This window comes from Chlorocebus sabaeus, chromosome 27, assembly GCF_047675955.1.
Source record: "Chlorocebus sabaeus isolate Y175 chromosome 27, mChlSab1.0.hap1, whole genome shotgun sequence".
NCBI classification, from domain to species: domain Eukaryota; kingdom Metazoa; phylum Chordata; class Mammalia; order Primates; family Cercopithecidae; genus Chlorocebus; species Chlorocebus sabaeus.
The window spans coordinates 40,337,011-40,351,400 of record NC_132930.1 but is presented as its reverse complement, the minus strand read 5'-3'; the positions used below and the strand labels follow the sequence as shown (position 1 = coordinate 40,351,400).

Sequence of the window (14,390 nt, the reverse complement as noted above, 5' to 3'; positions counted from 1 at the left end):
TTTTTTTTTTTTTTTTTTTTTAAATTTATTTTGAGATGGAGTTTTGCTCTTGTTGCCCAGTCTAGAGTGCAATGGCATGATCTCGGCTCACCGCAACCTCCTTCCCCGGGGTTCAAGTGATTCTCCTGCCTCAGCCTCCTGAGTAGCTGGGGTTACAGGCATGCGCCACCATGTCCAGCTAATTTTGTATTTTTCGTACAGATGGGGTTTCTGCATGTTGGCCAGGCTGATCTGGCCGCCAGATGATCTGCCCGCCTTGGCCTCCCAAAATACTGAGATCACAGGCGTGAGCCACCATGCCCGGCCCCCAAAGCATTTTTTTAAACAGTTGCATAATATTTCACAGCATAGGTATATTCAAGTTAATTTAACCATTGGTTTGTTAACAATTTTTTTTTATTTTTTTGTCTTGTCACTTGACAAACAATGCTTCAGTAAACACACTTTACCAATATACTCCCTACTTCAGTAAATATGCTTTTAATTCTATAGGATTTAATTCTAAAGGATAAATTTCCAGAACTAGACTTGGTAAGCAAAAGGATATATATTTTTTTATTTCAACAGAGTTTGCCAGATTAATTTTCACAAAGTTGCAGTAATTTTAGTGTTCATTGTTTTGAAAACATGATAGAACCTACTGTCTTGCCCTCCCATCATTCCCCAACTATCACTGGGTTCAACAAGTCTTTTGAACGCTTAGCCATGTGTTGAGGGAAAAACATATTAACCCACTGTTAAACTTGGCATTTCCCTGATGACTATGGAGTTGAGCTTATTTCATGGGTCTGTGAGCATCAGGATTTCCTCTTCTGTAAAATGACTATTTTTATCCTTTGACTATTTTTCAACTGGGTTATTTGTCCTTACATTACCAATTTATGGGAATTATTTATATATAATATGTAGGAATCCTTTATTGGACATATGTGCTTCCAAATTTTTTTGCAGCCCGTTCTTTGTCTTCTGACTTTATGTACTGCTGCCTGTCAAATTGTAAATATTTGTATAGTCAAATGTTTCTTTATTTCCTTTCATTTTTTTGAGTTTCCTGTCTTGCTTAAGAAGTCCTCCCAACACGCACACCACTGCCACCAATGCCAGAGGCATATAAATGTTGTCCTAGATCTTCTACCTTGTTTTTGTTACATTTTTATATTTAAACATTTAATTGTCACAGACATTATTTTTATATAGTTAAAAGGAAAGCTCTACCTCCCCCGCTACTGCTCCCATTTGATAAGCAGCTGTACTAGAAATGTTTATTTAAACAAACCACCCTTCACACACCTGTAATCCCAGCACTTTGTGAGGCCGAGGCAGGCGGATCACTTGCGGTCAGGAGTTCAACACCAGCCTGGCCAACGTGGTGAAACCCTGTCTCTACTAAAAACACAAAAATTAGCCAGGCGTGCTGGCACATGCCTGTAATCCCAGCTACTTGGGAGGCTGAGGCAGGAGAATCACTTGAACCTGGGAGGCGGAGGTTGCAGTGAGCTGAGATCATGCCACTGCACTCCAGCCTGTGTGACAAAGCGAGACTCTGTCAAAAAAATATTGTCTATATGAAATTTTGGTCTGTTTTCCTCTCTTTGACCATTGCCATTAAATACTTTAATTTTATTCAAGCAAAAGCAGAATCATATATTTGACATGAGAACTATGTATTTCACATCATTAAATTAGTTTGAAGTAGGTATGCTTTTGATTATGTATCAGGAATAATAACTTACTTTCTTTAATGCTTATTTGTCTTTACATTTATTTGAATAACTATGTAATGATTATCTGCTTCCTACATTCAGTAATAGAGGTGTACATTAATAATATCAGTAACTGGATTCTTGATCTAATCTCTAGTTTATGTTGAACTGTCCCTGTTATATAGTATTTCCATAATAACTTCAGGCGTTTTACTCAAACCTTACACTTTCATCAATTGTAAAAATTAAGATGTTAATTAAGATGTTACATTAGTTGTAAAAAATTAAGACGTTAAACGTTCCAGATGAAACAACACTGAGCCCACTTACAGTCATGCTGTTGTGAGAGGTCCTTGGACAGCTACTGTTTCCATTTCAATTCAGACTCCTTTGGCCAAAGTAGCAACCTGGTAAGCAGCTCTAGCTGGAGAATTAGTCTTGAAGTACTTTTTGTAAATTACACTGACAGTACTGAAGTCATGTATGTCAGCCAGCAAAATTGTTTACCACATCAGTGAAGTCACAACCTGCAGTCTTCAGAACTTCACCCATCTTTGTAAAAGCTTGTTTAACTTCTTTGGCTACCTCTCCTGCCACAAGCTGTGCACTTGAAGAGTCCACGACTAGCTGTCCTGAAATGTAAATGATCCTGTCGACTAACACACCTTGGCCATACAGCCCAAGGACCTTGGGGGCTTTCGCAGTGCTGGTCACCTTTTTAATCAAGGATGGCATAGCTTACCCTTGTCTTGAGGCCTCTCTGGGAGAAGCCGTCACACTACCCCTGCTTGCTTCTCACCTGACTTGATATTATTTTCCAAAAATGTCTGATAGCATTCATTTTGGTCCAGAGCTTTTTTTGTGTGAAAAAGCTTCTCATTTCTCTTAAAGATGAAGGGCCATTCAGATTTTCTATTTCCTCTTGTATTGACCCATATCTGTAAAGTTATCTTTGTCAACTTCATTGGAATAAAAGTGCTTCTGATATTTCTTTAATATCCCTTCAATGTCTGTAGTATCTGTTGTGTTGTCTTTTATTTTATATTTTTTCAGTTCCTTAAAATTTATTGCAATATGTTTTAGGCCCCAGGAGATGGCTCTTCTTAAATGTTCTATAGGGACTAGGAAAATAATGTGTATCTATATTTGTTTTGTGTTGTTCTGTGAACTAGTCTGTAAATGACAATTAAGTCTAGTTGGTTGATAGTGGTGTTAAAATTTCTTACATATCCTTATTCATTTTTATTTGCTTACTTTATCAGTTCCTGTGAGTTGTGTGTTAAAATTTCCAAATATACTTAGTTTTCCCCTTCAGTGCTCTCAGTTTTTGCTTCTGAAGATGTATTTATTTAAATAGCATTCCATTCATATTTTGTGGTTTCAATGGCTTATATCTCCATGAAATTAACTATATTTCTCCTGGTAGTTTTTTTTTTTTTTTTTTTCCAGCATCACATATTATCTCTCTCCTTCGAGTTTTCCTTTTTTTTTTTTCTGGTTTGTAGCATTTTAAAACATGTCTTGGCCGGGCTCAGTGGCTCATACCTGTAATCCCAGCACTTCGGGAGGCTGAGGCAGGTGAATCACCTGAGGTCAGTAGTTCAAGACTAGTCTGGCCAACATGGTGAAACCCTGACTCTACTAAAAATACAAAAATTAGTCGGGTGTGGTAGCAGGTGGCTGTAATCCCAGCTACTTTGGAGGCTGAAGCAGGAGAATTTCTTGAACCCAGGAGGCGGAGGTTGCAGTGAGCTGAGATTACACCATTGCCCTCTAGACTGGGCAACAGAGCAAGACTCCATCTCAAAAACAAAAAACAAACAAAAAAACATGTCTTTCCCACTAGAAGCTTTCCTTCAAGCTTCTCAGAGTTCACATTTAAGAGTGAGGCACAAACACATGAATGGAAACTTGTATGGGCATGGGTGAGCTCCACTGCAGCATGATAGAGTGAGAATCTGCTCTTTTATGAAGGAGTCTGTTCTTTGATGTCCTTTAGGAAGGATCAGCATTTGTAGCAGAACTGCTGTGTTCTCTTGTTTTAGGGTTATAATTCTATCAGTTCCTCCTTGGAATCAAATGTTTAAAAGGGGTTGCGGTTCTAAACTTTGGTAATAAGACTTTCACTTCAACTGTATTTTTCAACACAGCACCCATTTCCCACTTTCAACTGTATCTTACGTGCCTAATTCAAAATATTTCCTGGAGATGCATTGTCTTGATGGCTGCCAGGGTTGGGGAAGGATAGTATCCTGGCTAAGTAAACCTCTGGTTCCTGGGTGAGGGATGTGTTGATTTTAATGGATTCTTACAATGCCTGTTGATGAATAACTCTTCTTTTCACCCCAGTCCCTTTGCCAGTTTTTAAGGGTAAATAGTGACTCCAATTTCCACACCTTTCAAAGTTTTCATAATGAGAACCAGCTTGGTTCTTATTGAACTTCCTGATTATAACTGAGTTTCTACAGGGATCAAAGTTATGTCCTTATTTAGCTATATTTTTTTTGTTGTTGTTGTTGTTGTTGAGACAGAGTCTCACTCTGTTGCCCAGGCTGGGGTGCAGTGGTAAAATCAATAAAGGAATTGAAAAGATAAGAACACTGAGGCAGGAGAATCGCTTGAACCCGGGAGGCGGAGGTTGCGGTGAGCCGAGATCGTGCCATTGCACTCCAGCCTGGGCACCAAGATCAAAACTCTGTCTAAAAAAAAAAAAAAAAAAAAGAATGTAGGATAAACGAAATGAAAGAAGACATGGAAGAAGAAGACAGATGTCAACAAAATTTTGGTTGAGGGAAGTCAAATGGACAAATGATAACTGAGTTAACAAAATAGAGGAAGCTAAAATAGTAAATAAGAAATAGGAGGAAGCTTAATAAGAAACAAGCTGATTCCCATTATGAAAACTTGGAAAGGCTTGGAGATTGGAGTCACTATTTACCCTTAAACTTAGCTGGGTGTGATGGCTCACGCCAGTAGTACCAGCTACTCAGGAGGCTGAGGCATGAGAATTGCTTGAACCCAGGAGGTGCAGGTAATTGTTTCATTTTTAGTAGAGATAGGATTTCACCATATTGGTCAGGCTGGTCTTGAACTCCTAACCTCAAGTGATCTGCCTGCCTTGGCCTCCCAAAGTGCTGGAATTACAGGTGTGAGTCACCGTGTTTGGCCTCTTATTTAGCTATGTTTTAATTGGAAGTCTTATTACAGTGGGTGCATACATTTTGTATTTTACTAAATAATGCTAAATTGCTTTCCAAAATGCTATACTGATTGATGTTCCAACTAGTAGATGAAAATTTTATTTTGTACATCCTCATCAGCTTTTGACATTATCGGAAAGTTAAATTTCACCCAGTGTGATGGGTGAAAGTGCTATGTAGTTGCTATTTTAATTAATGTTTCTCTGACTGCTATCGTAGAAGTAGCTGTCAGATCCGCATGAAGTCTGGAAATGCTGGGGAGTCTTCTGGGTGATCATCCTTTGCCAGGCCTCCCAATAAGCACTGAGGAATGTTCTAGGGTTCGTTTGCCCATTTTACTTGCATCTAATGGACTGCTGGTACCAAAATCTGTATTAGTCCCAGTTCTCTAGAGGGATAGAACTAATGGAATATATATATATAAAGGGGAGTTTATTTAAGTATTAACTCACATGATCACAAGGTCCTACAATAGGCTGTAAGCAGGCTGAGGAACAAGGGGAGCCAGTCCGAGTTCCAAAACTGAAGAACTTGGAGTCCAATGTTTGAGGGCAGGAAGCATCCAGCACGGGAGAAAGATGTAGGCTGGGAGGCTAGGTCAGTCTCCCTTTTCATAATTTTCTGCCTGTTTATATTCTAGCCACGCCGGCAGCCGATTAGATGGTGCCCACCCAAATTAAGGGTGGGTCTGTCTTCCCCAGCCCACTGACTCAAATATTAATCTCCTTTGGCCACACCCTCACAGACACACCCAGGATCAATACTTTGTATCCTTCAATCCAATCAAGTTGACACTCAGTATTAACCCTCACAAATAGGTAGCCAGGAAGCCCATTTGCCATTCTCATGGGGGTTACTCATGCTTCAGGCCTCTCTTTCAGCATTCAGGTTGAAATCTCCCTCTGTATGGGTCCGTTGTCTAGTGCTGAGGGGTTAGGGACCAGGGAAGCCAGACCTCATCTCCCACTCTGCTCCGTTATGCTCCATGTCATTTGTCTTTAATGATAGCTCCATGACAATGGCTATGGGCATCCCCTGTAAATTCCATCACCGACCAGCTGTAATAGACACACAATAGCAAAGCCGGATGTCTTAACTTACAGGACTGGGTGATCCTTTCTAATCAGGGAGCCATAGCTAACTGTTCTCTCTTGAGGCCCCTCTGGGAGAAGAAGTGTCTACACCAGCTCCGCTTGCTTCTCACCTGACTCGATATTAGTTTTTAAAAATGTTTGATAGGATTCATTTTGGTCTGGAGACTTTTTCTTGGGAAAGCTTCTCATTTCTTTTAACAATGAAGGGCCATTCAGATTTTCTATTTCTTCTTGTATTGATTTTCATCTGTAAAGTTATCTATTTCAACTCCACTGGAATAAAAGCATTTCTGATAGTTCTTTAATATCCCTTCAATGTCTCTAGTATTGGTTGTTTTCTCTTTTTTGTTAGTAATGTGTCCTTTTCCTTATGTTTTTGATTATTTTAGCTAGTTGTTTTTTCATTTTTTTTCTTTTTCTTTTCTTTTTTTCTTTTTTTTTTTTTTGAGACAGAGTCTCGCTCTGTTGCCCAGGCTGGAGTGGCATGATCTCAGCTCACTGCAGCCTCCACCTCCAGGGTTCAAGCAAATCTCCTGCCTCAGCCTCCCAAGTAGCTGGGATGACAGGCGCGTGCTGCCGTTCCTGGCTAATTTTTGTATTTTTATTAGAGACAGGGTTTCACCATGTTGGCCAGGCTGGTCTTGATCTCCTGAACTCATGTTCCACCCTCCTCAGCCTCCCAAAGTGTTGGGATTACAGGCGTGAGCCACTGCTCCCGGCCTATTAATTTTCTTAATTGTACTTAATTGTTGTTAATTTTCTTAACTTACAGGAGTGGGTAAGTTAAGACATTCCAGCTTTGTGTGTGTGTATGAATTACTTGTTTACAGCCTTTGCTCATACATATTAGGTTGTTTAATTGCCTTTTGACTTTGTCTAACTTTTGTAAACATTTTAAATTTTGGTATAATGAATCTATCAATCCTTCCCTTGGTGATTTATGTTTTTGTCTTAAGAACTCTTTCCCTATCTCAAAGTCTTAAAAATTATTAGGCAAAGATGTAAGACTCAATTTAATGGTTGCTTTTTGCTGTTAAGTATTTGATTCATGTGAAGTGTATTTTTATATGATTTAAGGTAGAGACATAATTGCATTTTTTCTATATGGTGAGCCAATTTAACCAGAACAACTTAATAAATCATCTGTTCTTTCTCTACAGATGATGCTTCTGTTGTATGCACTTACCCCTTCAAACAGGTAGTCACTACTTTATTCCCCATGGCCTAGACTAGTGCCCCTAAAGCAGGAGTACCCAATAATGGCAACGTGCTTGTACTCCTGAAGCAGAGTGTTCAATCTTTTGTCTTACCTGGGCCACATTGGAAGAATCGTCTTAGGCCACACATAAAATACACTAACACTAATGATAGCTGATGAGCTTTAAAAAAAATGGCTGGGCGCAGTGGCTCACGCCTGTAATCCCAGCACTTTGGGAGGCCAAGGCGGGTGGCTCACGAGGTCAAGAGATCAAGACCATCCTGGCCAACATGGTGAAACTCTGTCTCTACTAAAAATACAAAAAATTAGCTAGGCATAGTGGCAAGCGCCTATAATCCAAGCTACGTGGGAGGCTGAGGCAGGAGAATCACTTGAACCCGGGTGACGGAGGTTGCAGTGAGCCGAGATGGTGCCATTGCATCCAGCCTGGGCAAAAAGAGCAAAACTCTATCTCAAAAAAAAAAAAAAAAAAAAAAAAAAAAAAATTGCAAAAAAAAATCCCATAACGTTTTAAGAAAGTTTACAAATTTGTATTGAGCCACACTCAAAGTCATCCTGGGCTGCATGTGGCCCATGGGCTGAGGGTTGGACAGACTCATTCTAAAGCTTGCATTCTGGGCGCACCCTTAAAGTCTCTGCCTGAACATCTTCTCTGGGAAACTTTCCCCAACTACATCCTCCCCCACACATTCCATTTCTGCCTCCCAATGCAGTGGTGGTACAAGGGAAATAATTACCAGATCTATTATTTTGCATTACATGATCTTGTTAACATGCATTATCATTGTTTTAAAAAATATATATATATAAAATACAAAAACAAAGTACATAGCAGCTGGGCATGGTGGCTCACGCCTGTAATCCCAGCACTTTGGGAGGCCGAGGCGGGTGGATCATGAGGTCGGGAGATCGAGACCATCCTGGCTAACACGGTGAAACCCCGTCTCTACTAAAAATACAAAAAAAATTAGCTGGGTATGGTGGTGGGCACCTGTAGTCCCAGCTACTTGGGAGGCTGGGGCAGGAGAATGGCGTGAACCCAGGATGTGGACCTTGCAGTGAGCCGAGATTGCGCCACTGCACTCCAGCCTGGGTGATAGAGTGAAACTCTGTCTCACAAAGAATAAATAAATAAATAAAAATTTAAAAAGCACAGCTTCATGGGCTATAACTGATATATTGAAAAACTGGACATATTAATGTATATAATTTAATGAGTTTGGAGATACACATACAATCATAACACCATCATCACTCTCAAGGCAATAAACATATCTATCACCTCCGAACATTTCCTACTACCCCATCTCCCTGTTTGTGGTGAGAACACTTAACATGCTTAACATGAAATCTGCATTCTTAAAAAAATTTTAAGTAGGTAATACTTTTTCGTTGACCATTGGTACAATGCTATACAGCAGATCTCTAGTCCTTTTTCATCTAGTGTAACTGAAACTCTATACCCATTGAACAACAACTCTCCATTTCCCTCTCCCCACGGCTCCTGGCAACAACTATTCTACTCTCTGTCCCTGTGAGTTTACTTCAGATGCCTCATATAAGTGGAGTCATGCAGTATTTGTCATTCTGTGCCTGGTTATGTCACTTAACATGATGTCCTCCAGATTCATCCACCTTGTCACATATGCCAAGATTTCCTTTTTTACTGAGGCTGAATAATACTCCATTGTATGTATATAACACAATTTCTTCATTCATTGATTCATTCTTGTTTTTTGTTTTGTTTTTTTGAGACAGAGTCTTGCTCTGTCGCCCAGGCTGGAGTGCAGTGGCACGATCTCACTTCACTGCAACCTTTGCCTCCCGGACTCAAGTTATTCTCTTGTCTCAGCCACCAGAGTAGCTGGGATTACAGGCACCCACCACCATGCCCAGCTAATTTTTTTTTTTTTTTTTTGTATTTTTAGTAGAGACGGGGTTTTACCATGTTGGCCAGGCTGGTTTCGAACTCCTGACCTCAAGTGATTCGCCCGCCTCGGCCTCCCAAAGTGCTAGGATTACAGGTGTGAGCCATCATCCCCGGCCCATTTATTCACTTTTGATGGACATTTAGGTTGTTTCCATATCTTGGAATAATTGTGAATAATGCTGCAATGAATATGGGTGTGCAGATATCTTTTAAAGATCCTGATTTCATTTCTTTTGGATACATACCCAGAAGTGGATTGCTGAATATAATAGTTCAATTTTTAAGTTTTTAAGGAAACTCTGTACTGTTTTCCATAGTGGCTGCACCATTTGGCACTCCCACCAACAATGTACAGGGTTTCCATTGGTCCACATTCTTGCCAACGCTTGTTATGTTTTGTTTTTTGATAATGGCCAACAGGCATATGAAAAGTTGCTCAATTTCACTAATCATTGGGAAAAAGCAAATCAAAACCACAATGAAATATTAACTTACACATATTAAGATGGCTATTACATGTGTCTCTTGCCGGCCAGGCTCTGAGCTCACAATCACAGGGACTGTGTCTTTTTTGTCTTTATCTCCAAAGTCCAGCATAATGCTCATTCGTCAATAATTGTTCTAGTAATTTTATCCTAAATTTTCCCTAAATATAATTTCAAAAGGGTTTTAGGGGTAATAGGGCATGAAACAAAATTAAACTATGTTTTGAATTTCTTTCTTCAGTACTCAGAGACAGAGAAAATTATAACATTCAATTACAGATTTGCTTTTATTTAAATTAGTAAGGCTGTAAATTATGAATATAAATGCGCTTAGCTAGAACAAATATTGCTCAGAATAAAAAGATATACAAATATAATGCTAATATACAATACAGGCTATCTCGTAAAAATTTATATTTGTGTACACACATACATAATTGGCTACATTTGACAATGGGGTTCATTTGATTCCTCCATAGTAATTAGAACAGGAGATTTAACTGATTTCAGCCATGATGCAGTTACTTAAACACACACACACACACATGCACACATGCACGTGCGCACACATGCACACCCCACATAAATAAGTTTGGGAAAATTTTAAATTTTCTGACTCGGGACTTTTCAAAGCCATCTCAAAGGAGCTTCATCAAAACATTTAACGTTGGCATCACCCCACAAACACTCAGAGATAAGTGTTAAAATAGAAATCCAATTGAGTAATGGGAAACTGACTTAGATTATCTTATTTGTTTGTATATTTATTTGTCATCTATCTCTCTGACTCATTCACTGCTCTATTTTCAGCATCTACAATAGTGCTTAGTAATGAATACACATGCAGTACACAAACGTGCTAACACAGTACGTGACTAACGATGAGGGCTATGCACATTTATCTGGAATGAGAATTATTTAGTCAAAAAAAAAAAAATCTGGAAAGCATAAGTGCTGTAATTGGATAAAGCTAAAATTCTATTACTCTATTGAAACCAGATATCAAGTGATACTTTTAAACTAAACATGAGGTAATGGTTGAAAAGGGATTAAAACACTGGAATTTGGGCATGCCGAATCCAAATCATTGAATATTTAGTTACAGATCTAATAAAGCAGGTAGACCAAGAATAGGATAATTGCATATAGAGACCTTGGTTCTAGTCACAACTGTGTCACTGTGAGATTTTCGCCAATGAGGTACAATTTCCTCAATTATAAAATGCATTAGAGAAAGCTGCCCTCTCTTCTTTACAGAAGTGCTGTAAGAAACAAATACAAACAAATTTATATACCCTTATTATTTACTCATCTATTACAAGCAAAATATAAATGTGATTGTCCTTACTACGATCAACACTGAAAACAGTGAATTGAGAATGTTGCTGTGGCAGGCCAGAGGTGGGTCACTTGAGTCTCTGTTGAAAGAACTTTCTGGCCAGCAAGTTAGTGGACAGCCTCCAGCTGCGCCTTCTGGATTGGCTGCAGCATTTGCAAGTCTTTTTTTTTTTTCCCCAGAATAGCCCCAGACAATGACTTAACATGGTGGGGCACTAAGACCCAGACATTTCTGCCCAGCATGACACTCTCTCCTCTCTGGGCAAACTTTGCTATGGGCCTCACCAAGAGCTGGCCAAGACTCTCCCAGAGCTGGGTCTGAATCTCATGGTTTTTCTCCTCACTCTCCACACCTCCCGTTTTCCTATCACAGGTGGGAGCCTGAAAGCCCACCCCATACCCATACTTCTGTTTCTTCTCCCTTTTACCTTTCTCAAACATTAACCTCCAATCAGTGTTTGCACTTCTAACTTTGTCTTGGTGTCTTGAGTTCTAGAAAACCTGACTAACACAGTCCCTCAAACCCCAATCACCCGAAGCAGCCCATGTCAATATTTTCCATTTTATATTTTTTACGGAAATGTTCAAATACATAAAAATATTGTGAGCTTTTTATTGCAAAATGCTTAATTTCTTTTTTTTCTTCCTTTTCCCCTCATTCTTGCTGTCATCTTAAGGATGCTGAATTTCTACTTCTTTTTTCTTCTTGGAATTATATCATGTATTTATGAAGAAGAGGTGACAAAACATTATTTCAAATGTACACCTTATCAAATGCTAACCCCCACCTGACATTCACCTATTTTATCAACAACAATGGTTGAGAGGACTCATAGACATTTCTTGAGAACACAGCATTGAATAGCATGTCCTCAATGAATCAGTGAGTTGGAGGTATGAGTAATCTCCAGTAGCTTTTTAGGGTGAGGGTCAGATTCTTTCCTGATATGAGCCTGGAGCCCTTCTGTAAAGTCCTTGTTTCCATACTGTCCCCGGCTTGTTGAATTCCAGTAGAGAATGACCAGCAACCATACAGCTTTTAGCTCTGACCGGATCAGTGAGTTCTTTCATATCCAAGCTCCAATTTAAACACTCTTGTCTCTTGGTTCTATGTAATCCTCTGCAGGCATACTCTACGATAGGCTCAGTTGGGTCTCAAAAGTTCCAGTTTTACAAAGAGTTTCTTCATTAAATGCTCCTAATGTAACTTATAGGCATCACTTCACATTGACCTTGTGAAAGGAGAACATCTGAGCGGGTATTTGGATGATGGGTAGACGCTAAGAACTTTTCCCAGAGAGCTCATTGTCTGCTGTCTTACAAAAGAGAGAATCCTGTGCATTGTTTTGTTTTCATTTGCTTCTATTGCCTTTTAATTATTTTTGGTTTTCTTTCTGCATCAATGCTACAATTACATACTCTATGAATTTCCTATGTAAGCTTTGGTACCATTTGGCATCATGATACACTGTTATTTTCAACAGTATCTTTTTTTAAAAAGCTTATTCCCACTAGAAGAGTTTGTTTATTTTAAGGTGGTAAATCTGTATTTTCTAATTGTTTCTATCTTTCTGTCTCTCTCTCTTTTTTTTTTTTAATTAGCTTTTCAACTTGACTGTAAAATGCCACAGCGCAGAGAATGTACCTGGGAAGATGAGCTTGCATGGAGCCAGGCAAAGCAGATTACAATCTGGGCTCTCTTCTCATATTAAGATCGACAGCTTCTTTGAGCCTCTGCTTCCTCATCTTTATTGTAAAACAGTAACAAAATTAAATCCTCTTAACCTTTACAGGGAATAATATCATGGCATGTGCAATGTTACTGCAAGAATTAGCACTAATTTGAGGACAGTTTTTCTGTGTCTTTGAATGGAAGTCCATAATTGGAATTGTTAATACAGTTTTTAGTTTCCCTCAGACATATGCTTGCCTGAAGGCTAGTGTAGGATATAATCTGAGCTCTTTACTATGAATGTGTTAATTCCATTTGACTTAAAGCTACTCAAAGCAGAGGATGCTGGAGGCTGGTCCCTTGGCTGTTTCACACCCTGGTCAGAATATTTTCAGTTTCTGTCTTCAAGGTGACATTCACAATTGCTGGTTTTCCATACCACATTTCTTCCCTATACTTGAATTTCTAGGATTACAATAAAAGAGAGCTAATATTCACCAACATCTTTAGTGTAAGAAATCATCCACACATTGTAGATGTATAAGGCCCAACGACTGACATAAAGGCAGCACAGTGCCCTGTAAAGAGCACAGATTTGGGAATTTCCCATTGACTTGTCCTGCGCTGGCTGCAAACATTTAAGCAATAGCTTCTGGTGCCCTTTGCTGCTCGCCTATATCATGAACATAATAGCTATGTTGATAGCATTTTCTGTTGTTATTTAGAAGATACTTTTAAACCCCTAGTTTTTATTTATTTTTATTTATTGTCCAGTGGCCAGTTACTAGAATGTTTTTATTTTTTGCATGTTATAAATCTTTTCTCTGTGGTTTGAACTTTCAAAACCATGATTGATTTTCCACTTTGTTATAGAGTGTTTTTCTTTTCTACAAAGTCAAAAAAGTCATCCCTTGAAGGCACAGGCAATAATCTTTTGAAATCAATGAAAACGATGGAAGCGCCGAATCCAGTAAACCAAAGATAACACAAAGACCAGGCTACAGAGGTGAGAGGTGTCTGATGAGAGGGAATGGCTGAGTGAGGTAACACTGTTTCCTATGGACCCCAGTTTTATCTTTCCCATCAATTAGTATAATGGGAAAATTCTTGTAGTGTTCGATGATGTCTTCTACTGAATCAAACTTCTGAAACACAGAAAAGAAAGTTAATGATTTTTAAAATATCTTTTGTGTCTGTAGGTTAAAATATAGCTAAGGTGCTTGATTTTGCACAGGGAAGAGGTGAACCAATTTAACCATTTTTGTATGGTAACGGTGTTTCAGGAAGTGGTTTTTTTTCTTTGTTTGTTTTTTTCTGAGACATTTTTTTGCTCTGTCACCCAGACTGGAGTGCAGTAATGTGATCTTGGCTCACTACAACCTCTGCCTCCCGGGTTCAAGCGATTTTCCTGCCTCAGCCTCCCAAGTAGCTGGGATTGCAGGCATGCGCCACCACGCCCAGCTTATTTTTATATTTTTAGTAGAGACAGGGTTTTGCCATGTTGCCCAGACTGGTCTCAAACTCCTGACCTCAGGTGACCCACCTGCCTAGGCCTCCCAAAGTGCTGGGATTACAGGCATGAGCCAGCACACCCGACTAGAAGTAGTTTTTAAAAAGAATATGGCAAGCTTGAAGGATGAGTGATAAGAATGATAAGGGAGAAAAAAGGTTCTTGAGATGACCAAAAGTGAGCCCTATGGCAGCTCTTTAAATTTCCTACACAGGGAGTTTTCCCTCTCTGGAATCAGA

The 14,390-nt window shown here is 39.2% G+C and overlaps 1 protein-coding gene and 1 pseudogene across 2 annotated transcripts in view; both read right to left on the bottom strand.

The window, feature by feature from the left end:
- Window positions 1-2,035: 2,035 nt before the first annotated feature.
- Window positions 2,036-2,580, bottom strand: LOC103246366 (2-iminobutanoate/2-iminopropanoate deaminase pseudogene; annotated as a pseudogene).
- Window positions 2,581-11,353: 8,773 nt separating this feature from the next.
- CLNK (cytokine dependent hematopoietic cell linker) overlaps window positions 11,354-14,390 on the bottom strand; it is a 248,402-nt gene continuing 245,365 nt past the window's right edge. For both annotated transcript variants that reach the window (XM_008017899.3, XM_008017900.3), the window contains exon 19: window positions 11,354-13,786. In XM_008017899.3, the coding sequence (XP_008016090.1) occupies window positions 13,640-13,786 (147 nt within the window). In that variant the 3' untranslated portion in view covers window positions 11,354-13,639. The remainder of the gene's footprint in view (window positions 13,787-14,390) is intronic.